The following is a 26,634-nucleotide window of genomic DNA, read 5'->3' as shown; positions in this document are numbered from 1 at the left end:
GACACAAAAGTCAAACCAATAAAGAGAGAAAGTAATAAGATAATGTAAGTAAGAAAAAAAAAGTTATCAAAAAATAATTGTTAAAATATCATTTCTCTTAACTGAAATGGCGTTTTTCTATTGGTTAAATATTCAAGAGGGAAGTCCCTAGTATGGACCTCTTTTTTCAGGGTCCACCCATCATCCTTGTTAAATGACAGGCAATAGCAGGTTATACACTTCCTTTCCAGTTTCCATTTGGTTACAAATCTGTTTTCTATTTTTGTCCTCCATTTCTTCATTTCACATTGTAAAGTGTAAACTTTCCTCCATCCATGTGAATCTTAACCACTCTCTTAGTATCTTTCTCTCTCTAAATCTAACATTATCAACAACTTTGATGTATAAAACCCTTCAATTAAACACTTCCGACATAGAGAAAGTAACAACCACAAACAATTATATGAAGAAATATCACCAATTGAAGAAGTTCGCTTATCTCCGGTCTTCAAAATGCGACAATTCTCTTGTTGAAATTGGTTTCCCAACTTCAACTGTGGATATCTTTGTTATTACTGGAACTGGTTCACGAAATCTAGGAAAAAAATGTTTGATCCAAAATCCTTATAAAAGTGAAGCATGTTTTCTTGTTTAAGGTCTTGTTCAAATGCTAGAGTTGCAATAGAAACTTTGTTCTGGAAGGTTTGTTTTGTCTTAAGGAGAATGAGGTTTATGAATTGGCGTTTTGGATATTAACCATAAATTGTTGGAACTGAATTTAAATTGTTGTGTGAATGATAAAATTAAAGTTGGTGTAACAAAGAGGGAGTTAACGGGTTGTTGCGAATTTGATGATTTTGATTTCCGCTTGCAAAAACTCAGTGACGTAAAGATTCACATGAAGGAGGAAAGGGGGTGTGAAATGAAGAATTAAAGAGTAGAATATAAAAAGGGATATGCACTACATGTAAAACAAAAAGAAACTGTGACTACCCACTATTGCAGGTCACTTAACAAGGACCATGGGTGAACCCTAAAAAAAAATGTCCGTATTAGGGGCTCCCATTCAAGAGTACCAAAAAAAAAAAGATGTGGAGTACCATAGAAATTGCCTCTAAATGAAATGATTATTGAAGATAAGATTAGCCATCACATAAACCCTTAACAATGATGGTTAAGATCATAGCAGTGGTAAGAAACCTTAGATGATGTGGAAGAAACTAAACCGTATATGAAAACCTAGTTAATTAATCAACTCCCACACAACACAAAGTAGAGTATCGTATCCATTCGTGTACCACTAGTATTTCATTTCAAACAAACTTAACGATATATACAAGAAGAATATCAATCCATAGCCTCACATATTCATTTCTCCAATATCCCTCATCTTTCTTTCTCTCTTTCTGTGTTACACTTTACACAGAGAGTGAGTGAGTGAGTTAAGGGAAATGGAGAAAATGGCACTTACTGTTCAAAACTCTTCATTGTTATTCTCATCCTTAACACTTCCAAAGAAAAACTCTTCTTCTCCACTTTTCTTCAATAAACGTAACAAGCTCTTTGGACTTCCCTTATCTTCTTCCAAACCAACTCTTCGAATTGCTTCAAGGAACAATAAAGCAATTAAATGTTCAATTTCAGAAGTCACAGAAGAGCCTAAAACTGGTAATTTTTCACACTCTTTATTCTTTCATAGTGTTTAGATTTTGTGGGTTTTTTGTTTTGATTGAATTTGTTGGTTTTTCAGAGGAGAAGAAGAAATTGATGAGAAGAGCAGATATTAGAAATATTGCGATTGTTGCTCATGTTGATCATGGTAAAACAACTCTCGTTGATGCTATGCTCAAACAAACTAAGGTATCAATCAATATCATAAATTCATAATTACAATTTGTTTATAAAGTCAATTTTCGTATGGTCCCGTAAGTACTACTCAAATGGTAAATGGCTGCAGAGACATTTTTGATATGTGAGTCGCGGGTTTGAAAAACCCGCGATTCCCTACTTGTCTGCACTTAGTGTGTTTGAGTTTCGCTGCAAGGCTCTTAAAGAGGAAAAAAAAACTTTTTTTTTTTTTTTGAAGAAGCTAAAATGGAATATATTACAAATAGGAAAAAATACTTTATTTTGTTGTTATTATAAGGTAGATTATGTTGTTATTATGTTGAGTATAGCTCATATATAGACACAGAAGAGGAGCTGAGCTAGCTGAGTGTTGCAAAGCTCCCTCCACCCCTGTCCTTGCATTTGGCCCAAACGTGTGTTAGGCCAAACTGTTGTTGCGGGGTTCAGGGGTATTATTGTAATTTGCATCGTAGTACTATATATATGGCTTGTAACACTTATATAAACCTTAATTTACTCAAGTAATATACGGAACTATAGCTACTCTATAGTCTCAGAGGTAGGCACAATTGGCCAAACTGCATAAACAAAAGGATTGTGTTCCATTGTTTACGATTTGTGTTTCTTTAATCTTCTAACAGTTTATTTATTTGGGAGAAAGGTATGAGAGAGTAGATGATCGTGTTGATGATGTGATATATTTATGGGCTTTTGTACAGGTGTTTCGTGATAATCAAACTGTACAAGAAAGGATAATGGACTCTAATGATTTGGAGCGTGAAAGAGGAATCACTATACTGAGTAAAAATACATCTGTGACTTATAAAGATGCCAAGATTAATATAATTGATACTCCAGGTCACTCTGATTTTGGGGGTGAAGTAGAGCGCATCTTGAATATGGTCGAAGGAATTCTTCTAGTGGTAATTATTTCAAATTTTTTTCTGATTCACTGAAAATCGTGTATCTTTTTCTGACAGTTGTTTTCAGTACTGATGCAACCCTCATGCACTTTGCCATATTCTTTTCACTTTGCCATGAATGAAAACATATTTAAGCTTCTCTTTTTCTCTCCTTTTAATATCAAAAATGTGGCTTCTTGTAATATATTGTTATATATATGATTTATCAAGCTTCTCTTTGTTTTTGTAGGTAGATTCTGTTGAAGGGCCAATGCCACAGACAAGATTTGTCTTGAAGAAGGCTTTAGAGTTTGGCCATGCGGTTGTTGTGGTTGTGAATAAAATAGACAGGTCTTCTGCTCGCCCTGATTTTGTCGTCAATTCTACTTTTGAACTCTTCATTGAACTAAATGCAACAGATGAACAGGTATATGCTTGTGATATAACTCAAATATTTAGTTTTCTGCGTGCTTTGAAAATTAAGTTGGAACTTGCAAGTTTGTCGGTAGTTAGTTCAAATCGTTAAGATTTCAAATCTTGTTGGCTGGTAAAACATATCATTTGAATTTTAAAGGATTGTGATTCAGTATTTGAAAAAAAAAAAATCTACTTTTTGCAGTGTGACTTTCAGGTAATATATGCAAGTGGTATAAAAGGGAAAGCAGGGTTGTCTCCTGAAGATCTGGCAGACGACCTTGGGCCATTATTTGAATCAATCATGAGATGTATCCCTGGACCGCGTATTGATAAAGATGGCTCACTCCAAATGCTTGTTAGTAGTTGTTTATCATATTGCTTCTCGGTCTTTTTTGTTCCATTGTTCTATTGATTTCATTTTCTATAAATAATAGTAAGTATGTGCTCCTACTTATTTACTGGCAAGGGAAACATAAATATAAGAAGCAGTTGAAGATCTTTACCAGTTGATTCAGTTGAGGGAATATATGCATTACAATCCTCTCTAAGTTCTACTTAACTTAGATGATGCCATTTCCTTATAGACATGATCATTTATGAAGTTTGTGGGATATGCTATTTAGTCCAAAATTATAGGTTTTGGTAAACCATAAAATATTTAAAAATACCAATAAACTCTCATTTTTCATTTTTAAACATCATTTTATTGAACAAATTTTGTGAAGTGTATATACAACATCTAATCTGTAGTCTTATCATACACTCATTCATTAACTAGGTTACAAGTACCGAGTACGAGGGACATAAAGGACGTATAGCAATTGGGCGCTTGGAAGCTGGAGTTTTAGAAAAAGGCATGGAAGTCAAGGTGTGTATTCCTTTTCCTTTATTTTTATTGTTCAATTTCTTGTTCAATTTCTGAATTCCTACTTCGCTAATTGGACCATGTGATGAATATTTGGGCATAATAAGTGAAGTTCGCTTAATAACAAATAAATTTTTTCTCGGATTCACTTCCACTAGCTCACTATTCTCAGATGTTGTATTTTCCGTTTCAATCTTCGGGGAAGCTGGAGCAGAGATTATTGAGGCCTTAATTTCAATTTTGCATTACCATTTTGGTTCAAAGTCCACTGCAAGAAATAGAGGATATTAAATTTGCACTCCTTACCACTTAAATGATGATTTTGTCCAGGTTTGTACCTCAGAAGATTCATGTAGATATGCAAGAGTTAGTGAGCTTTACGTGTATGAAAAATTCTTTCGGGTTCCTGCTCAAAGGGTGGAGGCTGGGGATATATGTGCAGTATGTGGAATTTCTGATGTTCAGGTAAATATTGAGGGTTTTAGGTGAAGTGTATAATCTTGTATGTCAGTATCCTTAACATAGCCATTAAAATTCAGATTGGGGAGACAATTGCGGATAAATTGACTGGAAAGGCACTACCTTCCATCAAAGTGGAAGAACCAACAGTGAAAATGTCTTTCTCCATAAACACATCGCCTTTTGTTGGTCGTGAGGTATGTCTATAGATTAATATTTTATGTATGCCAAAAAAAATCTTCTATTTGTACCTTTTACTTTGTTGATATCCGATGCTGTCTGTTGGACACAATAATTGCTATTAGGTTAAGCTTTCTTGGTAATTTTTAAAGTTGTTTCACAGCTGTGATAAGATACCAGCTAAAACTTATTTTGTACTTTCCAGGGAAAGTATGTCACCAGTAGGAATTTAAGGGACAGGCTTTATCGTGAACTAGAGCGAAATCTGGCTATGAAGGTTGAAGATGGTGAAACAGCCGATACATTCGTTGTCAGTGGACGTGGAACACTGCATATCACTATACTCATTGAAAATATGTAAGTCTGTGTGTGTGATTATTCTATTTCTCATTAATAATCCAATTTCTTCAAATAATATTGCAATCTTCAGGCGAAGGGAAGGATATGAATTCATGGTTGGGCCTCCCAAAGTTATCAACAAGAAGGTTGATGACAAAGTGTTGGAGCCGTATGAGGTAAACCTTTAATTGAAAATTTTGTGTCATTTAAATATAAAAATAACTAAACATGACTCAGTCATTTGACAGATGCTGAATCCTAGTTATTTTCCTGTAGAACTAACATGCTTAGCTTTAGGAGAAAATCTAGCCTAATTGACATGATTAGCTGCTTTGATTTTTACCGTGTCTGTTACATGAAGGTCAGTTGGAAACTATAAGTATTCCTGTCCTAATCTATTGCGTAATTACGTGTCAAAGTCCCATCCTTTTGTGTTATTAAAAGCACATGAATATTTGTGATGGCATTTACATTATGTCCAACACTCAATAATCACTTTCCCAAACATTAGCTTCTAATTACATTTTATTGGGTTCAAGTATGAGTTGTTAGTCCCACATCGAGTATGAATGTGCTAAATGTTAAGAGAGGCGACCCATATACCCAATGTCTTAAGGTTTTGGGTGGAGATGTGGGTTCTGAATTCTTGTGTTTCTGGATCATTAGCTCGTTGTTGCTTTTGGCTCCCACCTGGAGAGTAACTTTATGGAGGTTGCCCTTTTTCTACATATGAAGTGTCTATTCATGTTTTATGACTTGAACTAGGATATTACAGTTAAATACAAGAGCCTGTTCTTTCTTTCCATTTCTATTAACTTAGGAATAGAAATTGCTAGCTAAAGTTGTGTCATTTAAAGGCTTTTAGTTATGGTATACTGAGTATTCTTTGAAAAAGTTTGAATCCCTTCACACATTTCATCCATATTGTAATTTGTGGGATGGTTGCAGATTGCAACTGTGGAGGTACCGGAAGAGCATATGGGATCTGTTGTTGAACTTCTTGGCCAGAGACGTGGGCAAATGTTCGACATGCAAGGAGTTGGGTATGCAAATTTCTTTGCTACTATTTATTGTGATATACTTTACCGCCAAAGTTACACCTTTATAGCAGCATAGCATTGAAATAAAGCAATTTTTAGAAATTTGGGGTTATATATTTCTTTTTTTGTAACTATATTATTGCAAAAGACGTATTTTGGTCATATATCCCGTACATTAATATAATTATGTACAAAGTATCCACTTTGATTTCAAACTTTTGGAGATATCTCGCCACACAAGCTGGTTATGTGGAGTTGAGTTAGCCCTTAACTAAAATTCTAACACTCTATCATGAATATCCCAAGTCCACACTTTTCTTTTTATTGTTAGGATGTCTCGGTCTTTCGATAGATTTGTATGTTGTGGTCCTGTGTTTTATATTGATATTGATTTACCTATATTCTAATCTCTTAAGAAAGGCTGCATTCCCAATTCTCATGTCGATCCGATGTCATTTTCATTGCCCATACTTATGTCTGTGTCATAGCGATCGGTTAATTTCTCACAGATTCATTGTTTGTAATTTATGTGCTTGTATTTTGTCAAAATTTAAGACCTTTATTTTATATATCATTATTTCAATGAGCATCAAATTGACTCTCTAAACTAAGTTTATCCTACAGTTTAGAAGATCATTAACCATCAGATTAACATAGCATTCGGTCTGATGATTTCATTGTTCTTTTGGCAGATCGGAGGGAACTAACCTACTCAAATATAAGATCCCAACCCGTGGCCTACTTGGATTGCGGAATGCTATTTTAACTGCTTCTCGAGGGACAGCTATCCTCAACACTATCTTCGATTCCTATGGGCCTTGGGCTGGTGACATGAGTACTCGGGATTTAGGCTCGCTGGTAATGTCTGCATTTCTGATCATAATACTTGGGACCTTTTGATATCCAACGCTTATGTTTGCCAATGTTTCCTTCATTCATTAATGATACGTTTTGAAATTCTAGGTTGCTTTCGAAAATGGAACAGTTACTTCTTATGCAATCGCGAGTTCACAGGAGAGGGGGCAGATGTTTGTTGGTCCAGGAGCGGAAGTTTATAAAGGTCAAATTATTGGCATCCATCAACGCCCTGGGGACTTGTCCTTGAATGTTTGCAAGAAAAAAGCTGCAACGAACATCCGTTCCAACAAGGAACAATCAGGTGAGAAACAGCTCCATTGCAATTAACATGTTATGTGGAATATACAAATTCGATTTAGGTGGTTTGATGCAATTTCTGGTTCTTTAAGGCAGTTTTAAGTTAGCCCAAAAAAAAAAAAACAGTTAAAGTTTACTTCAAATAATATAATGTTTTAATTAAGTAAATATTTTCTTTTAATCATTATTTTATCACAAGCTATTTTGTTTTCAGTTCTTCCAATTTATTATCACATAATGGCTTAAAGATGAAATTCTAGCAAATTATTAGTTTATCAACTGCAAGTATAAGATACTTGGTAATTAAGGTCCACAGCATATATACGAAATTGTTGAATGGCCTTTTCAGATGATGATTTGTTATGAATCCTAGGTTGATGGCATTATATAAGCATGAATATGGGTTCGATATTTTGCCAGTTCAATATTTATTAGGCAAATTTGCACATGCCGTCCTTTAAGCTGTCTGTTTGTACTAGATATGCCATTTCCAGTTTTGTTTTTGGTCCCACTTAGGTCCTTTAAGTTTCCAATTATCTGCACCATTTACATTTTTTTTGAATTTCTGTAATAAAATGTGTATGCCGCTTCTATGGGCGCAGCTTATATGTATCATCTTCAATCTAATAACAAATTTTTTCAGAAAAGCTACCCGGAAAACTTTACGTTCACTCATATATAGTAGTAAGCTAATATTTGATAAAATTTTAATTTACCTTGTTTCCTTGTGCAGTGATTCTTGATACACCGTTGGATTACAGTTTGGATGACTGCATTGAATACATCCAAGAAGATGAACTAGTAGAGGTCACCCCCCAAAGTATAAGAATGTTGAAGAATCCAAAATTTGCAAAGAAAGGAAGGTAAATTTCCACTGTGATTCTGTGAAGCAGAAACTTGCAGATGTTTATAACGCAACTCTGCTGAAACTGCATAACTTCGCGACATTTGATGCAATGTCGCATATATTTTTGCTGAAACTGCAGAATAATATAGGAGTTGGCAAAAGGCCGTATTCATCATAGCAATTGTTCACATTGATTTTGGAGGAGAAAATTATACTGAATTTTGATCACATGTTTTGTAAAGTCATTTATTAACGGTAAGGACCATCAAAATACCAATTGTTCATGGTATGATTATTGATTGATGAATAGCAAAGCTACACATATATCTTATGTTAAATTTGTTGGAAAATACCAATATTTGGGTTGGTCCGAGTGGTAAGGGATCCATACGCCATAAGCAAATGGTCAGATGGCCCATCCCTAGCTATTGTGTATGAAAAAGAACACGGATGGGAGGACACGCCTTGTGTGTCCAACAAGTTCTCCGACAAAGATTAATGCATATTCTCTGATGTTAAATAACCTAGAATTTTTTGTATATTCTTGATGCCATTTTGACATATGTTAACTGGGGCTGTAGTTCTGTGAATGAGGGGCACTAGAATGTTTGCTCTTGGGTGCCTTCTCAAGCAACATACCAGATAACTAACTCATGTATGAACCAAACAATCCAAGGCTGTTGGATTTTGCCATTAAATCATTACATAATTGGCTTACGAACTTAATTAACTAACTCATCTATTGACGTACGCATATTTCATGTTCCTAACATTTACTCCCTCGGTTTTTTTTTTTTTTTCTTTTGATGTTTTAAAACTTCAACTATATTCCAAAATATTTAATGTTTTAGTATATTTAATTTTTTTTCCCAAGTTTACCCTTATTGAAAAACAAACCATAAAACTATTAAAGGAGTTGTGACATTTGTCTTATCACGTGTGAATTTAATCATAAAATAAAGACATTTTAATCCAAAACATACAAATATTTCTATACTTTAATTAATTTTTAAGACTTGTGTCAAGAGTTAAAACATTAAAAGATAAAAAACGGAGGGAGTAAGATATTAGTAAGTAGTTTGAATGGTTTGCGAAGATTCAATTGTTCTCCCATTGTGTTTATTTATAAGCATTAACAATGTCCTAATAGTTTAATGGTTTATCCCTCACTCAGCTGAAAGACTTCCTGACTTAATAGTTTAATCGCATATTCGTCAAGTTGATTTACATGATAATTATTTTTAGGTGTAAACACACTCTACATAACCCTTATTATCCTTTTTAATCCTATTAAGAGCATGGAAAGTTTCAAAGGCATGGTCGTCCCTGTTTGCATGTACCCTTATTATCCTTCCTATCCTTCCTTACATAACCCTTATTAATTACCCTTATTATCCTTCCTCACATCACAATAGTTGTTGCTTGTCGGACATTGTTTCTCTAATCAGCAAAGATCAAATTGAATTAAAATAATAAAATTAAAATACTAGTATTTTCATCTATTTAATTTCTTTTTAATGATGAATCTATTTAATTTTTTTTTAAATAATATTGACAGCCGGGAATAGTCGGTTGCACTTAACTTCACTATCAATATCATGGTCAAAAATATATCCGGCCGTACTAAATGGACCCATGATGTTAAGTACGTGTCTGTCATCCGTGTGTAGAAACATACAAAATTTCTAGAAGTTATATCTGCAATTGCAATTTACTTGGAGTATTTTTTTTTTCTTTCTTTTTTCATGTAAATATTTACTTGGATCATGTAATCCTTTTCAGTTTCCCATCGGATAATTTATGAGACCGATTCAACACAGCTGACTGCAATAATAAGAAAGTCGTGAGCTGACAACTTATGTGCCTTCTAGAATTTTATTTATTTTTAAACCCGAAAGAAGATTTTATCAAAAATATAACAAGATAGAAGGCACAAGGCATGCCACCAGTCTAACAAATACATGCTATATGAATAACAACAACAATTTCATCAAACAGAAATCGAGTCTTGACGGTAGAAGTGTTTACGATCTTTTTTTTGGTGGTGGTATGTGTTTAAACTCCGGACCTGGTATATATTACGCATTGTCCTTTACAACGGAGCTAAGCTCACGAGGACGTGTTCATGTACAATCTAATTCAATGCAAACTGCATTAACCGAACAAAAAAATCGAAAATCAAAAACCAAAAATCAAAGACAAAAAAAAACCTGCAATTTTAAACGGATTAGATTGGCTTTCGATTCCGTATAAACTGATACAATCCAATACAAACTAAAATATTTATCTCAACAAATCTTTAAAAGTTTTACTTTTTAAATTCATTCAATAAATGATATATTTAATTTTTAATAGACTAGTTACATTTTTATTGTATGAATTAAAAATGAACTTTCATTTATAATAATAGAGAAACTTTCATTTAAAAAGGGATGGTCATGCATTGAGTGAATTACGGAAAGTAAAAGATGGCTGTCAACGGAAGGTTCCCATCCCATTCATCACAAAATACAATTATCTCTCTCAAGATAGGCAAAAGTAAGAAGATTAATTAGTACATCACATTAACCTAAAACAAAAAAAAAAAATCAGAAAAAAAATCAATTAATATCTAAAACCTTTTTTTTGACGGAAATAAACATTTAAAACAAACCTGGGATATAATACTGTATTAATCAGGTCATTCATACAATGAAAACAAACAAATTTAGCAAACTAATCAACCAGCTCATTGATTAAGAAGTTAACCAATTTTTTTTTTTCTTCTTCTAGTTCTAGAGAGAGAAAGAAAGAGAAAAATCCAAAGAGAGAGAGAATCAAAGAGAAGGAAGGAAGGAGACCACGGACGCGTCTGCCCGTCATCATCTTTGACCATCTCCTTCCTTCCTTTCACATTCTTTCTTTCTCTCTCTCTCTAAACCCTCCCTTAATTCATCCCTTTTGTATTCATTCATCGGGGTAATTCATAGATCTTGATATTTTCTTCAAAATTTCTTGAAACAATGGGAAATTGCTGTACAAATCCAATTAGTAAACTAAAACGAAAGGAAAAGCCCAAGAAAGACCAAGCGCCAACAAAGAACAACAAAAACAACAAAATCAAAAACACCTTGGTGGTGTTGAAAAAGCCCACGGGCCGAGAGATATTACAACAATACGAATTAGGGAGAGAATTAGGGAGAGGAGAATTTGGAATAACATATCTATGTAAAGATAGAAATACTGGTGAAGAATTAGCGTGTAAATCGATTTCAAAGGATAAGCTAAGAACAGCGATTGATATTGAAGATGTTAGAAGAGAGGTTGAAATTATGAGGCATTTACCTAAACATCCTAATATTGTTACGTTGAAGGATACTTATGAAGATGATGATAATGTTCATCTTGTTATGGAGCTTTGTGAAGGTGGTGAGCTTTTTGATCGGATTGTTGCTAAGGGACATTATACCGAACGCGCCGCCGCGACGGTGGTTAAGACAATCGTTCAAGTTGTTCAGGTTATAATCTTCATTCTTATCTTTTTTTGTTTGTTTGTTTTGTTTTAAGTAAATGTTTGATTATGTCTCTGATAATTTGGAGTTCAGGTAAGTAAAGTTATATATAGAATTGTTTCATCCAAGAATTGAATTCGGGTTCTCTGAACAATTTGACCTTAATTTGAGTTCATTAACTAATTGAGTTAGATTATATATGTTTTTTTGGTAGCAAGTATTTAGACCAAAGTGATTATAATGAATTGAAGTTAAAGTTGAAACAGAGTTAAGACAAAAACAAAAAAAAAAAGATTTTCAGCTTTATTATTAGTTTTTATTTTGATCTTGGAAGTTAGGAATTATTTGTTTTTATTTTGATCTTGGAAGTTAGAACAGTGAGAGACAATACATATAAGAAGGATATTGTTAATTATTTTCTATTTAATGTTTCAGTGTTTTAAAATAATTGGCATTTCTGAAAACTCAGGTGTTGATAACTTTTTTTTTTTTTTTTTAGAAATATTGTTATTTTTTATTTCAGTTAAGCGGAATTGAAAATAGATTTGTATTCTTTTGGAATTGAAAATATTTTATGACTTTTTTAGTCCTTTTGGGAAACATGAAGCTGTGATTATTTTGAATTTTGAGATAATTGAGTAATTTGGAACAAAACTTCAACTTATAAATGACAATTATTTGAGCTAAATGATAACTAGTAACTGATACTTTTACAGTGTTTCTGTTAATTTACCATAAACACTTTTACTAAAGAAATAGTTGGAATGAACTTGTAACAGTAATGGATATTCTAACTAATAACTTCTCTTTTAGGTTGAAATTAACATCCACACTTCAACTTTTTCAGAATTTTTTATTTAGCAGTTCTCCATAATAACCTATTAATTCATGACGATTTTTTCACAAGTTAGAAACTAAATACTTATTTTAACAGAAGTTAATCCAAGATTGGTTTGTAAAAGTTCGTGTTTAATGAAGTTAGATTTTGTTAGGATCCTTTCTTTGTGTATAAAGAATTCCCTTAACAGAACAATATTAAGTAATGAAAGGAATGAAAATTGCAAAAGCGATTCTACATCCTAACAGATAACCTTTGGTTCAGGGACAAGTATATTTAGTAAGCTTAGCCCTTGGTCACCTATGTGGAACGGTGCATATAAAGAGTTGAAGAACACCATATTTTCTTCTCTCATGTTTTGCTTCCTTTTTATATCATTTTTCCGTTTTGTGTGGATGGTTAAGGCACCATGGTTATGGAGTATGTCTTATAAATGTCATTTATTTCTTTTTTCCTGTCGTTGAAAGAGCTGCTTTGAAGATCTCACTTATCAAAGTTTTTGCTAATAAAATATATAATTTGTTTCTCGATTTGTATGAGGATTCTTTGCTTTCATTAAGCTGATGTGCTTGTGAAATTTTTTCCCTCTGTTGGGTTATGATAAATTTGGGATTTAGTGTTGATTATTTTGTTATGTTTTAGATGTGCCACGAACATGGTGTGATCCATCGAGATCTCAAACCCGAGAACTTTTTGTTTGCAAACAAGAAGGAAACATCACCTTTGAAAGCTATTGACTTTGGTTTGTCAATTACCTTTAAACCAGGTAATGTTTTTACTAGTTATCTGATTCTTGATCTTCATCATTTGGATCCTGCCATCCATGTACATATCTGAAGTTTGCCATTCTCTGCAGGTGATAAATTTAACGAGATAGTTGGGAGTCCATATTACATGGCCCCTGAAGTATTAAAGAGAAATTATGGCCCTGAAATAGATATCTGGAGTGCCGGAGTAATCCTTTACATCCTACTTTGCGGTATCCCTCCCTTTTGGGCAGGTTGGTTTTTATCTCGTGAATGCTGTATTTGGCTTTTGCCAGTCAGAAATCTTAAATAGCCCAAAATTACGCTTTGACAAACAGATTTTTAAATACTTCTACATTTTTTTCTGTGGGTATTATGTATTTTAGTTATTATAACCTATTTTGAAGGGGTCTTGTCATAAAATCATTTACGATCTTTGTAATATTGACAAACATGGCATTTCTGTGCTTAAGTGATATATTTTTACCTTGTATTTACATTTGTGTGTAATATAAGATAATGATGATACTGTCAATAATTTTTATTTACTTTCTATTACACCAATGCAATGTTTATTACATGTTTATTTCTTTCGTTCTTATGTGTGATAAATTTGATTCTAAATCTTCTTTCTTAAAATGTAGAAACTGAGCAGGGAATTGCTCAAGCAATTATACGATCTGTTATTGACTTTAAAAAGGAGCCATGGCCAAAGGTTTCTGATAATGCAAAAGACCTTATTAAGAAGATGCTTGATCCTGACCCAAAGCGCAGGCTTACTGCACAGGAAGTGTTAGGTAGATGAAGTAAATCATAGAATTGTGTGGAATATTTTCTGCATAGCAGATAAATAATGTTTGATACAAAAATATTGTAAAATTGAAATGTGGGAATGTTAACATTGCGTGTTGACTAAATGCAGATCATCCATGGTTGCAGAATGCAAAGACAGCTCCTAATGTTTCATTGGGAGAAACAGTCAGAGCAAGGCTCATGCAATTTTCTGTAATGAACAAACTTAAGAAAACAGCATTGAGGGTAATGTTTCAGTAATACTTGAAATTCTCATGACAAACGATTTCCAAAATGTTTATCCATATATGACCCTTTGATTTACTAAGATTTTTATGATTTTAAATTGTGCTTTCATGTGAGCAGGTTATTGCAGATCATTTGTCTGTAGAAGAAGTTGCTGGAATAAAAGAGGGATTCCAGGTGATGGATACAGAAAATAAAGGCAAAATCAACATTGACGAACTACGAGTAGGGCTGCTTAAGCTTGGCCACCAAATTCCTGACGGAGATGTCCAAATACTGATGGAAGCTGTGAGTATATTCCCATTATCTGGGATATTTTTTTTTTTCTATTTGTTCCACAATTGATGGATCTAGAACTTAGTAGTTTGTCAAACTAATTATTAGCATAAGTGATTTTTAAATTTTCTTGGTGCTATTTGATCTCCCTTCGATCTTGAACATAAGCCAAAAAAAAAACTATATCGAACCTTTTAATTCTCTTTTTGTTGCTTATACTCAAGATTGGAGGGTTTACTGTATGAAGGTACTAAATGCCCTTTAAAAGGTGTCTCTTCAATTTCTAATCTTTGGGGTCTGCTTTTACAGGGTGATGTAGACAAAGATGGTTTCCTAGATTATGGAGAGTTTGTAGCCATTTCTATTCATCTGAGAAAGATATCCCATGATGAACACCTCCAAAGAGCATTCCAATTTTTTGATAAAAACGAATCTGGGTTTATTGAACTTGAGGAGTTACGTAATGCCTTAGCTGATGAGGTTGACACGAACAGTGAAGAAGTCATTAATGCAATTATGCATGATGTGGACACAGATAAGGTCAGTATATTTTTCTCGTTTTGTCAAAATTTTCAATTAATGTTTGTTTATGCTTTATTGCCCACTTGGGAACAATTTGCATCTTTGAAACACCTAGATGTAGTTCCTTTCTGCTGTTGTTTTGTGGACAATCCCTTGATGGATCTTTATGAATTATTCCTGATCAGTATTATAATTTTAAAACAAAAATTCTTGTATGTAGATGTTTAATTTGTCAATATTTGGAACTACTCGTTGATCTTTTTCTTCATTAAACTGTAGGATGGAAAAATAAGTTATGAGGAATTTGCTACGATGATGAAGGCTGGCACAGATTGGAGAAAAGCATCAAGGCAGTATTCGAGAGAGAGGTTTACCAGTCTCAGTATTAAATTGATGAAGGAGGGATCATTAGAATTGAACAATGAGGGTAGATAACTTTAAGAAAAAGCCTAATTTTACTCCATGAAAGGCAAATATGATAAAGAAGTCATCATTTTTCTTTTTCCTTCATTATAATTCTTTTCTTCTAATTTTTCTTATATGCATTGGAGACCCCCTCCCCCCCGGTTGTTTGGTGTGAAATAGGATATAGGTCTGAGTGCATGTTTTGGTTGTTACTGTTGGAAGCTCCAAACTCAGTCTGTTGTACATAAGCCACGATACACATCCTTTTGGTGTTAACTGAGTAGTGATGTCTATTGTTATTTGCATTTTTCCCCTTTTGGTTTGTTGAGGGTGTCGTTGGAGAAATGGCGAGGATGGAAGGATTGGAATTCTCATCAAATTGTGCTGATGTATATATATGAAATATTCACAGCTATAATGACTAATCATTTGGCACTTTTGGCCGAATCTTTGTATTTTTGTTGTGTAAAATGCACCTGTAGATAGGGATGTCATTTTTAGCCATGTGATATTGAAAAAAACAAAATTATATGACTTTTGGAATATATATTGTACTTCATTAATAAAAAACTTATGTATGATATTGGTCAGTGAGTAAAACAAAGCCATTACATTCTTTAGTATTCAATTATAGCTATCAACAACACCAACAGTTTTGCTCAAAAAAAAAAAAAACAACACTAACAGTTGTGTTTTCTGTCAATGAGTAAAACAATGTGGAAAATGAGACTCCCTTTTTTGAGATTTTCCTAGTTCATTCATGAGCTCTTTTTCATGGATGTTAAGTGAGCCAATTTATTCATATAATTTTCACAGAGACAAAGCTTTGACTTCTTGAATATATCTATTACTTTAGTCCTTCATGCTTTTGACAAACTTATCAAGGAGTTAGTTACAATACAAGTAATACTCTGTCTCTTGCCTGCATAGCATGAGGACCCATTGGTCCTAACAACCTGAATTCTTTCTTTCAAGCTACAAAAGAATGGTAAAGGATTGTTGGGAGATGTTTACAACTTCCTACATTAGAAGCAGTGGCGGATCTTACCTAAAATATTAGGGGGAGCGAAAAGTACTGACATAAAAGTTATATACAATTTTACTTAATCAGGGGGAGTCAAATGAGAGAGGGTCTATTAATTTTCTTTAAATATGAGATGTATTATGGTATCTAGCTATGTAATTTTTATTTTTTTTTTAGTGGGGGGAGCCACTGCTCCCATGGGCTCTTTAAGAGCTCCGCCACTGATTAGAAGACACTTCAACTAAAATATTGAGTTTCTCAGCTGTAACCAAATTTTGCCTGATAGAGAAGAATTAAGATTTGTTCTATATGTACCAAACTACCATTGTTTTTTGTGTTGGAACACATTGAAATTGAGAAACCAATAGGGTCTACATCTGGAGGCATTGTATCGGTTGAGTAGCTTGACTAGAACTTTCTCCAACTTCTTGTACCCTTACTCTTTGCCACTGGGATTCCTCCATATAATTTGTTTGCAAATGCTGTCAAATCCTATAAGTGGACATATTAAGGAATCAAATAATAGAAATGAATGTTGAAATAGTAATTGAATGTTGGGTCAATAGTAATTTTCATCCTTAATACTTTTAGGCGAATCACTTGATACTTTTAGGCGAATCTTTATATAATTGAATGTTGGGTAAATAGTAATTTTCATCCTTGAATGTCTAACGAGTAACAATAGTTCTTTAGTATATCAAGATTTCAAAATAGTTAATGTGTTTATTTTAAAGGTCATGTTAACCAGTGTCTCGAAGGCACCGGTTAAGGAAGCCAAAAGAGGAAATTCTAAATCAAAAAAGACACTTTTTAAACTTTTAATGTATTGATTACACAACTATCAATATAAATATTATTATATTTGTTTCCTTAACAGGGCACTGATTAACATTTCTTGTTATAATTTTAGCAAGAAAAGAAAAACACATTTCCCAAATAGGCGGTGGAAAATGGCGCTAACCACCATGTTAAACGGCGGCAACACGGTACAGAATCCCAGCGTAGCATTCACGACGCCACAAAACTACGCATCAAGACTATCTCATCTCCTTATCGTAAACGCATTCAAACCCCTTTGGTGTCCCACTCTCACAATCCAACCCACTCCATCTACCTTTTCCCCTTATCTCTCTCCTCACTCTCTAGACCCCTTCTCCGCCATTGCTTTCACCTCCCGCACCGCAATCCAATCCTTCCACCAAGCCATATCATCTCTCTCTCATCCTCCGCTCTCCCCCGACGGCCCCACTTTCACCGTGGCTGCTCTCGGCAAAGACTCTGAGCTTCTCCGTGAAGGATTTCTCTCTAGAATCTGTGCTGGTTCTGACCGGGTTAAGGTTCTGGTGCCACCGGTGGCTACTCCGAGTAGCTTAGCGGCGGAGCTTGGGGATGGTGGTGGAAGGAGGGTAATGTGTCCGGTCCCGCTTGTTGTTGGCCTGGAGGAGCCACCTGTAGTTCCTAGTTTCCTGCAGGAGCTTCGTGATGGTGGGTGGGTCCCGGTTAGAGTGGAGGCGTATGAGACGCGGTGGAGTGGGCCGCGGTGTGCGGAGGGGATTATGAAGGCGGTTGAGGAGGAAGGATTGGATGCTGTAGTGTTTACAAGTAGTGCTGAAGTGGAGGGGCTGCTTAAAAGCTTGAATGTATTTGGGATGGGCTTTGGTGACTTGAGGAGGAAGTGTCCCGGGTTGGTTGTGGCGGCTCATGGGCCTGTCACGGCTGCTGGGGCGGAGAGACTGGGAGTAGAGGTTGATGTGGTGAGTTCTAAGTTTCATAGTTTTGATGGTATTATTGATGTTCTTAATGTAAAATTGGTACCAAGATTTAGAATTTAGAAAATGTTATCTCATTCATATGTATGCGTAATTTTGCCTCTTAATTCAAATGAAGGTCATTTCTTGTGATATACATTTTCATGACATCAAATTGTACTTCCTTTACTGTTAACTCTTTTTATTTGATACTGTTTTCCAACTTTTCTGAAAACAATTGCATGTCTCTTGAAATGATTATATATCCATGTAAGGCAGACACGCTTTAGGTTGAAGATGTATTTGTTGTCTAACATATATTGGTCATTTATATTTTTGGCCATGTGATAATGAAATAAAAAGTTATATGACTTTTGGAATACATATTGTATTGCATTTATTAATGAAAAACTTATGTAAGATATTGGTCAGTGATAATAACTTTGGTATTGTATCAGCTTTCGTAAACAAAGCTATTACATTCTTTAGTATTCAATTGTAGTTATCAACAACACTAACAGTTGTGATTTCTGTCAATGAGTAAGACAATGTGGAAAATGAGACTCCTTTTTTGAGATTTTCCTAGTTCATCCATGACTCCTTTTCCTCTTTTGTTTAACTGCCTTCATCCATAAGTTCTTTTTCATGGATGTTAAGTGAGCCAATTATTCATATAACTTTAACAGAGACAAACCTTTGACTTGAATTTCTATTACTTTTAGTCCTTCATGCTTTTGACAAACTTACCTACACAACATGAGAGTACACAACTTGCAACCCTTTCACTCAAATCTAACTCGGCTAATTTTGATGAAATACACAAGAAGGATAAAGGATTGTTGGGAGATGTTTACAATATATCAAGGCACTTCAACTAAAATATTGAGTTTCTTAGTTGTATCTTAAGTGTGGATGTCAAGAGATGGTGAATTTTGCTTCATAGAGAAGAACTAAGATTTGTTCACTTCACTCTTGATAATATGTTCGTGATTTTTTTCATGAGTATTTATTGGTAGAGAAAGCTTGAGGCCAAACTATAGCTATTGAAAAAGGTAAACGTCCCTTGCCTTAAGCCTTTACTCTAATTCAATGGGTTAGCACCTTCCCCATTCATCATACCAGAATACTTGACTATTTTGAAGAACATATTCATCCACTAAATCCATTTTCTGCAGAAAGAAAAAAAAAACCGTTTTATTCATTACTATCTCCAACTTCTCTTAATCGACTTGATCATATGTGTTTTACATCTTTAAAGCATCTTCTCTGACTTTCCCTTTATTTTTATACTTCGTGGTGGATTGTTCATGAGAGATATACTCGTTGCACAACAATATTAGTTTCAAGTATTTCATGGAAGTGGAGTTTTCCTTCTAAAGAAAGATCAATGTTTGTACAATAATGGTTACTGGTTAGGAGAGATGCCATATCCAGCCAATTAATACAAGTCTGAAAAAAATTTCTACTCCGCATAAGTCCCAAAACCATTTATAGAAGGTCAGGTTGATTCCGTCCAACATCTTATTGGAGTGCATGTGATTGAGAGCCTGTTTGAATTCTTCTATTGTTAAAGATGACACAGCTGAATGTTATCCTTCTCTGCAACTAAATGAAACGCAATAAATAGATGAAACGCAATAAATAACTAGATCATACACTCCACTCGAAGCTTACAAGGTTATGGAAGTACTCCTGAGTTATGGTGCATAAACATGTTTTATCCTTAATGACAAACACCGGCAACTATTGCTGGAGTACTCACAATAGTATATGGAATTTGTGTATTTTAATTTATTAATTTCTAAAGTTGTGGATCTCTATAACTCCACCCCTATAAGTTGTAGGCAAGGATAAACCTATTAGCATTGATATATAGTTTTCAAGGTTCTTTATGTCATGTGTATATACATACTGTCATGCATGCTGTTTTCCAAAATTAACTTTCCAACCTATGTACACGATTCCATTTCTTTCCATTTCTAATTTGTTTTCTGCCAGCCTTCCACAATAGAATGACATAATAAGTTGGAAAACCCAAAACTGCAACTAGCCTGATTAGAACCACATCCAACTGTTTTTCACCGTGAAAGCCACAGCATGTAGTTTCAATAGTATCGGTTGTTTACTTTCCAATGCAGATCCAAACACTCATTACATCTCAGAAGAAGAATACCAAATAGGCGGCAAAGTTCTTTTTGTACTACAGAGAAAAAAGATTCAGTGACACAAATTTGCAACACTGTGTCTCCAAACCAACAAAAAAAATATTGACTTTGACAGTAGTAGCCAAACCTATTCTGTACAGATCCAATTCACACTATCATTCTCACACCTTCACAACAAAAAAAAAAACCTGCTCTATCAGTAGCCAAATAACACAACACTCGTAGCGTTCTCCAAATGAGCACAAATAGCCAATTATCCAAGAATGCCAAGTCCGAAACCGATTTTGAGAAATCCAAGTCCGCAATGGCGGAGCTATGTAGGGACATAGGGAGGCCATGGCCTCCCCCAAAGTCCCAAACTTTTCAGTTTTAATAGGTATATATACACATTTTAGCTAAAGGTTATACTATATATATCAATATTTGTATGACATATCACAAGTTTCTGATACATTGGAGTGGTAAAGCAGCGCGCAAACAAGCTGTGGGACTTGGGTTCCATCCTTGTTTTGAAAAATTTTAGCTTTTTAGTGTATTTTTTAAAAGAAATGCATACTGTAGCTAAGCTGAGCCACATGAATGACACATCCATGTAGTGCTTGTTACTTGGTGTCTCTGTCGAATTGTTTTTTTTATTTTTATCAAATGTGAATTGTTTTTTTTTATTTTTATCAAATGTTTTTTTTTTATCAATAGCATCACTTCACTTGTACTTCATTAGTGAAATTCGGTGAAAAAACATTTTTCGCAATATATAGTATCGCTGATTTTCTAAATCAATACGGATGAATCATTGCACCTACAATTTTACACGTCTGTTTTTTTTTTTTTCCTTCTTTTTCTTGAAGGAATATTTACATGTCTATTTATTGTGAGATAAAATATATATACATAACATAATTGGCCCCCTCATAAAAATATTCTTGGCTCTGCCACTGCAAGTCAGGTTATAAAACTAGTTACGGATGTAATCTGTTTTGTGAATACAAACCACTTGTGTGGACTGGTTAAAATATTTAGTTATGTAAGTAGATTATAAATAATCGTGGATTGGTTATTTAAATAATCCATCATGAGCGACCTCATTCCAACGCAAAATAAATAGTCTTGGTCAAAAACAAGATTATTGTTTTAAACTTATTCTAACATGCACATATTGTTTTAATATATTCTAACATGCACAAGTTATGTAGGTTGTTTATGGTGCAAATTATTTTAATTATGTAATTTAGAATTAGCCACATTTTAATCCAACAATAAAATATATAATATGGATAGTCGGATATGTAGTTGTTGTTGTTTTATAACTTAAAAGCATAGTCGGATATATAATATGGATTTCAGTTGAAAAGTAAGTTAAATTTGATTTTTTTTTTTGCTTCACAAGTAATAGAATATATATCACTTATCAAAGTTTTTGGTGAAAGAGCTGCTTTGAGGATCTCACTTATCAAAGTTTTTGCAAATAAAATATATATCATGTTAACATTTGGAGTTAAAATGTTAGGACAAGGTATACTTTGTTTTCTGGCTTGTATGAAGATTCTTAGCTTTCGTTACGCTAATGTGCTTGTGTAAATTTTCCCTTCTGTTGGTTACGATAGATTGGGATTAGTGTTTGATTATTTGTTATTTTAGATGTGCCACAAACATGGTGTGATGCATCGGGATCTCAAACCCGAGAACTTTTTGTTTGCAGACAAGAAGGAAACATCATCTTTGAAAGTAATTGACTTTGGTTTGTCAATTTTCTTTAAACCAGGTAAATGCTCTCTACTAGTTATGTAATCACTTAATGTTGTTGCTTGATTCTCTTGTTTCATCATTTTGGTCCTGCCATCCATACACAGTTAACTAAAGTTTACAATTTTGTGTAGGTGAAAGATTTAACGAGATAGTTGGAAGTCCATATTACATGGCCCCTGAAGTATTAAAAAGAAATTATGGCCCTGAAATTGATATCTGGAGTGCTGGAGTTATTCTTTACATCTTACTTTCCGGTGTCAATCCTTTTTGGGCAGGTTGGTTTTTATCTTGTCAAAGCTATATTTGGCTTTTGAGTCGGAAATCTCAATAGACCAACCAAAATCCACATCTAGGATACAGGTTATGTAGCAAGGGTGAGGTTGAACCTTTTATAAGTGAGAGGACCCATAAACCTAACGCCTTAAGAATTTAGGTTAAAGTGTGATGCCCAACTCACTTGTATGGTTTCTCTGAGCCCAGTGTGGACGATCCCCTGAGCTCTCCTCGTGACCTAATAGAGGCACACATATTTTTAGTTACTATATCCTACTCTTTTTTTAGAGTAGTTACTATAACCTACTTGAAAGGGTGTTGTAATTATCATAAAATAATTTACCATGATCTTTCTTATGTGGATGAAGATGGTATTTTTGTGCTTGTGGTATTTTTTATTTTTTATTTTGGCAAATGTGCTTGTGGTATTTATATACCTTGTATTTACATTTGTATATTTAAATAATACTGATGATGATTAATTTCTGTTTACTTATCATTGCACCATCACAATATTCATGACATCATAGTTTCTTGCTTTCTTATGTCTGATAAATTTGATTTTCAAAATCGTCTCTTTCTTAAAATGCAGAAACTGAGCAGGGAGTTGCTCAAGCAATTTTAAGATCTTTTATTGACTTTACAAGGGTTCCATGGCCAAAGGTTTCTGATAATGCGAAAGACCTTGTTAAGAAGATGCTTGATCCTGACCCAAAGCGCCGGCTTACTGCACAGGAAGTGTTAGGTAATATGCAGTTCAAATAATAGAATTAGCTTAGCAAAGAACAATGTTTTCTACACACAAAAAAGCTTGAAAACTGGGAACGTTAACATTGCTTGATAACTAAATGCAGATCATCCATGGTTGCAGAATGCAAAGAAATCCTCCTAATGTTTCATTGGGAGAAACAGTCCGAGCGAGCAAGGCTCACACAATTTTCTGTAATGAACAAACTTAAGAAAACAGCACTGAGGGTAATGTTATCAGTAATACTTGAATATCTAATCAGAAATGTTTTCTTTTCTTTTTTTTTTTTGAATCGGAATCAGAAATGTTTTCTGTAAATATTTTTCCATTTACGACCCTTCTATTTCGGTCTTTTTTATTTTATTTTTCTATATTGGACTTTAATGTGAGCAGGTGATTGCAGAGCATTTATCTGTAGAAGAAGTTGTTAGAATAACAGAGGGATTCCAGGTGATGGATACAGAAAATAAAGGAAAAATCAACATTGATGAACTACGAGTAGGGTTAAGCTAGGTCACCAAATTCCTGATGGAGATGTCCAAATACTTATGGCAGATGTGAGTATATTCCCATTATCTGGGATCTATTCAGTTTGTTCCACAGTCGATGGATGTGGAAATAAGTAGTTTGTCCAACTAACTGTCAACATGAGTATTTTTTTAATTTCATTAGTTCTATTTAACCGGTAATAGAAAGTCATCCATCCGGTCTTGAATATAAGCAATAAATAAATAAATTATACCACAAAATGAAAAAGATGAATGCATTCACCAAATTAACCTTCCCTGGTTTTTGCTTCATGAAAATAAAAATTTATTGCAGTCTTGGGCTCAAAATGAAATTGATGGTATTTTAAGAATGATATCATTAAATAGGATAAAGTTAGTTTAGATTTGTTCATATCTCAAATCACTAAAATTGAATTTTTTTATGCTTATATTCGAGATATGAAGAAGCATTGTATTGATACACTATATGCCCTTTACAAGGTGTCTGCTTTTACAGGGTGAAGTCGACAAAGATGGTTACCTAGATTATGAAGAGTTTGTAGCCATTTATATTCATTTGAGAAAGATATCCTATGATGAACACTTCCTCAGAGCATTCCAATTTTTTGATAAAAACCAATCTGGTTATATTGAACTTGAGGAGTTGCATAATTCCTTAGCTGATGAGATTGATACAAACAGTGAAGAAGTCATTAATGCAATTATGCATGATATGGACAAAGATAAGATCAGTATATTTCACTTTTTGTCAAAATATACACCACTAGAAAGGCACATGTTAAGGAATCAAAATATAGAAATATTGTCTTGAAAGTGGTGTATTCAGTTCTTAGAAATTTTAAAAAATTGTTATTTTCAAAATAATATTCCTATATTTGATTCCTTAGCCTAAACCATAGTAGACTTGTTAGCGAGACCCCATTTCATTTTGCATGCATTAGGTAGATGAATTCTTTTACTCAACCTCTTCCCTCTTGGACTTGGAAAATCGTTCTTCATCTTTGAAACACTTATGTATGGTTTCTTTGTACTGGTATTTTGTGGAGAACCCCCTGACGGACCGATCTATAAGAATTATTCTTGATCAAGATTATATTTTTAAAACAAAATTGCTTTTAGATGTTTAATGTGTTTTATTTGGAGGCACTCTTTGATCTTTTTCTTCATGAAATGGTAGCATGGAAGAATAAATTATGAGGAATTTTGTTAATGATTTGTGACCCGTTTTTCCTATAAAAAACTACTATATACATAAGGAAAATAACTATTAGACTAACGGCTAGAAACCAAATCCCTTCGACATCATCTTCCTGCTTCCCACGTGTCTCATCCTTCAAACTTGCCTCTTCAAAAAGGATTTAAAATCTGCTTGGTCGAAACATTCCTGTCGAGACTATGGTGTTTTGATCTTGGATTTAGAAGAATCTTGCAGTTCTAGCTACCCTTTTACCTATCGAATCCCAACTTGTCGAAATTTCCATGTTGTTGGCTTAGAATTTGAGAATTTTCTGACTTTGGCCACCCTTGAAGTTGAAATAAATGACACTAGAAGGGGGGTTGAATAGTGACCCTTTAAAAATTTCTCTGTTCTCTTTAAATATTATACTCTCAAGACTTTGCTTGGAGTAAGATGAACAGAGAAGTTATCCTGGTTCCCCCAATATGGGTTAGTCCAGTCCCCACAGCTTTTGTGAGATTATTCACTAGTTCTTAGGAGTTTCTTCCTCCCCTTTGCAATGTGTAAAACAAAATGTATTCTCTAAGCGTCATCAGGCTTACACTAACACTCGAGCTTTTGAAGAGCTTGAGGCTATACAACTATGTATTTTCTTAGCCTCACTAGGCTTACACTACTGATATTATTAGCTTTAGCAAGCTTACACTATCACTCAAGATTTTACAGGCTTGAGATATACAATCAAAATGTGATTTGATGTTTGGATCTAATTACAACTTTCAAGCTACTAAGAGAATGAGAGTATTATAGTTTGTAATACTCTTAAGAAGATGATCCGAAAAAATGATTGAGAACTGTAAGAGTATTTGATATTGAGATTGATTGATGAATTTTTCACTTGTATGTAGGCTTGTGATTGTTTGTAAAATTCATGCTTTCTTTGTTGATAGAAAGCTTCTATTTATAACCAACCTTCATCCTTCAATAACTTGCATCTGTTCATTCTTGTATAGACACCCTTACCGTTGATATGAATTGCAAAATTGCCATTGTCCCATTCTTTTGTACGCTGAGCTTGAGCTTGTCAGCCTCGACCTCAACTTTAACACTAAGAGCTTGAGCTTGTCTTTTTACAGAAACGTGTATGAAGAGTGAAAAGTACATGAAGAGTAAAATGATCTTTTCTCTTTACCACTTTTCTTACTTGTTCTCCAAGATGCATTGCTTTAATTGTCCTTTCATTTCTTTGTCTTCAAGACACCATTAATTAATCATATTTGCATACTTGGTCACCAAGTCATGTTGCTTTATGCTTTTTTGCTTGTTTGCTCATCAAGATTTAAATTAGGGCTTTGTCATCATCCTTATCTTTAGCAAATGATTAGCACATGTTTGAAAGACAATGTTTGTACAATTTCCCTTGCATTTGCGCATGGCATTTCTTGTGATGCTTTTTTGGATTAAATCAACAATTATCCTTTCTTGATTAAAACATGAATTATCATCATATTCTTCTTTGAAAGCTTGAGCATAATCATTCAAGGATACATGGCTTTAACATGATGTGAGAATTGGACTTTCCTATCCTTAATAAAATCCACTCAAGAGCACACATTAAATAACCAAATAAAATTATAATTTTAATTTTAATACAAGAGTTTGTTTATCATTTAAAAACAATTTTAAAGGGATTTTTGCTTCAACAACCATCTTGACTGTCGAAATAAAACACATGAAAATACATGAAACATATCATGTATGCATGCATCATAATGCATAACATGATTGTCGAAGACGAACGTGACACATATGATGTTAACTTTGATTACGATCATGTCGGTAATGGCATTTCATCAGCTGAAGTATCTAATGGTCCTCATCCTCGCACTTTTTAGAA

General features: G+C 33.9%; 2 protein-coding genes and 1 pseudogene across 3 annotated transcripts; all 3 read left to right on the top strand.

Moving 5' to 3' along the window:
- The first annotated feature begins 1,341 nt into the window (after positions 1-1,341).
- SVR3 (elongation factor family protein) lies at positions 1,342-8,381 on the top strand. The gene is made up of 14 exons (XM_085719581.1): positions 1,342-1,647; positions 1,730-1,839; positions 2,547-2,750; positions 2,980-3,156; positions 3,349-3,501; positions 3,925-4,014; positions 4,342-4,476; positions 4,551-4,667; positions 4,856-5,007; positions 5,081-5,165; positions 5,938-6,032; positions 6,722-6,887; positions 6,993-7,188; positions 7,918-8,381. Exons 1-14 carry the CDS (start codon positions 1,431-1,433, stop codon positions 8,049-8,051), a joined length of 2,031 nt encoding a protein of 676 aa, XP_085575707.1. The 5' UTR covers positions 1,342-1,430; the 3' UTR covers positions 8,052-8,381.
- A 2,380-nt stretch (positions 8,382-10,761) lies between these two features.
- On the top strand, positions 10,762-15,652 carry LOC146955021 (calcium-dependent protein kinase 8-like). The gene is made up of 8 exons (XM_085719599.1): positions 10,762-11,528; positions 13,003-13,126; positions 13,217-13,360; positions 13,751-13,903; positions 14,029-14,144; positions 14,265-14,432; positions 14,730-14,960; positions 15,222-15,652. Exons 1-8 carry the CDS (start codon positions 11,034-11,036, stop codon positions 15,375-15,377), a joined length of 1,587 nt encoding a protein of 528 aa, XP_085575725.1. The 5' UTR covers positions 10,762-11,033; the 3' UTR covers positions 15,378-15,652.
- A 1,598-nt stretch (positions 15,653-17,250) lies between these two features.
- On the top strand, positions 17,251-24,453 carry LOC146955020 (calcium-dependent protein kinase 14-like; annotated as a pseudogene). Its single transcript, XR_015015900.1, has 7 exons — positions 17,251-18,125; positions 21,923-22,046; positions 22,162-22,305; positions 22,896-23,048; positions 23,158-23,278; positions 23,445-23,608; positions 24,057-24,453. The product of XR_015015900.1 is annotated as a calcium-dependent protein kinase 14-like (transcript).
- Positions 24,454-26,634: the final 2,181 nt, after the last annotated feature.

This window comes from Medicago sativa, chromosome 1 (genome assembly GCF_051527215.1).
Source record: "Medicago sativa cultivar Bolivia chromosome 1, Bolivia_mono, whole genome shotgun sequence".
In the NCBI taxonomy this organism is placed as follows: domain Eukaryota; kingdom Viridiplantae; phylum Streptophyta; class Magnoliopsida; order Fabales; family Fabaceae; genus Medicago; species Medicago sativa.
Note: the sequence above shows the minus strand (reverse complement) of the source record. Positions and strands in the feature narration are given on the sequence as shown.

Coding starts and splice junctions, on each gene's coding strand:
- SVR3 (XM_085719581.1), top strand. CDS start 1,431: ATGGAGAAAATGGCACTTACTGTTCAAAACTCTTCATTGTTATTCTCA. Junction 4,477..4,550: donor GTGGAATTTCTGATGTTCAG/GTAAATATTGAG, acceptor ATTAAAATTCAG/ATTGGGGAGACAATTGCGGA. Junction 5,166..5,937: donor AAGTGTTGGAGCCGTATGAG/GTAAACCTTTAA, acceptor GGATGGTTGCAG/ATTGCAACTGTGGAGGTACC.
- LOC146955021 (XM_085719599.1), top strand. CDS start 11,034: ATGGGAAATTGCTGTACAAATCCAATTAGTAAACTAAAACGAAAGGAA. Junction 11,529..13,002: donor CAATCGTTCAAGTTGTTCAG/GTTATAATCTTC, acceptor GTTATGTTTTAG/ATGTGCCACGAACATGGTGT. Junction 14,961..15,221: donor ATGATGTGGACACAGATAAG/GTCAGTATATTT, acceptor ATTAAACTGTAG/GATGGAAAAATAAGTTATGA.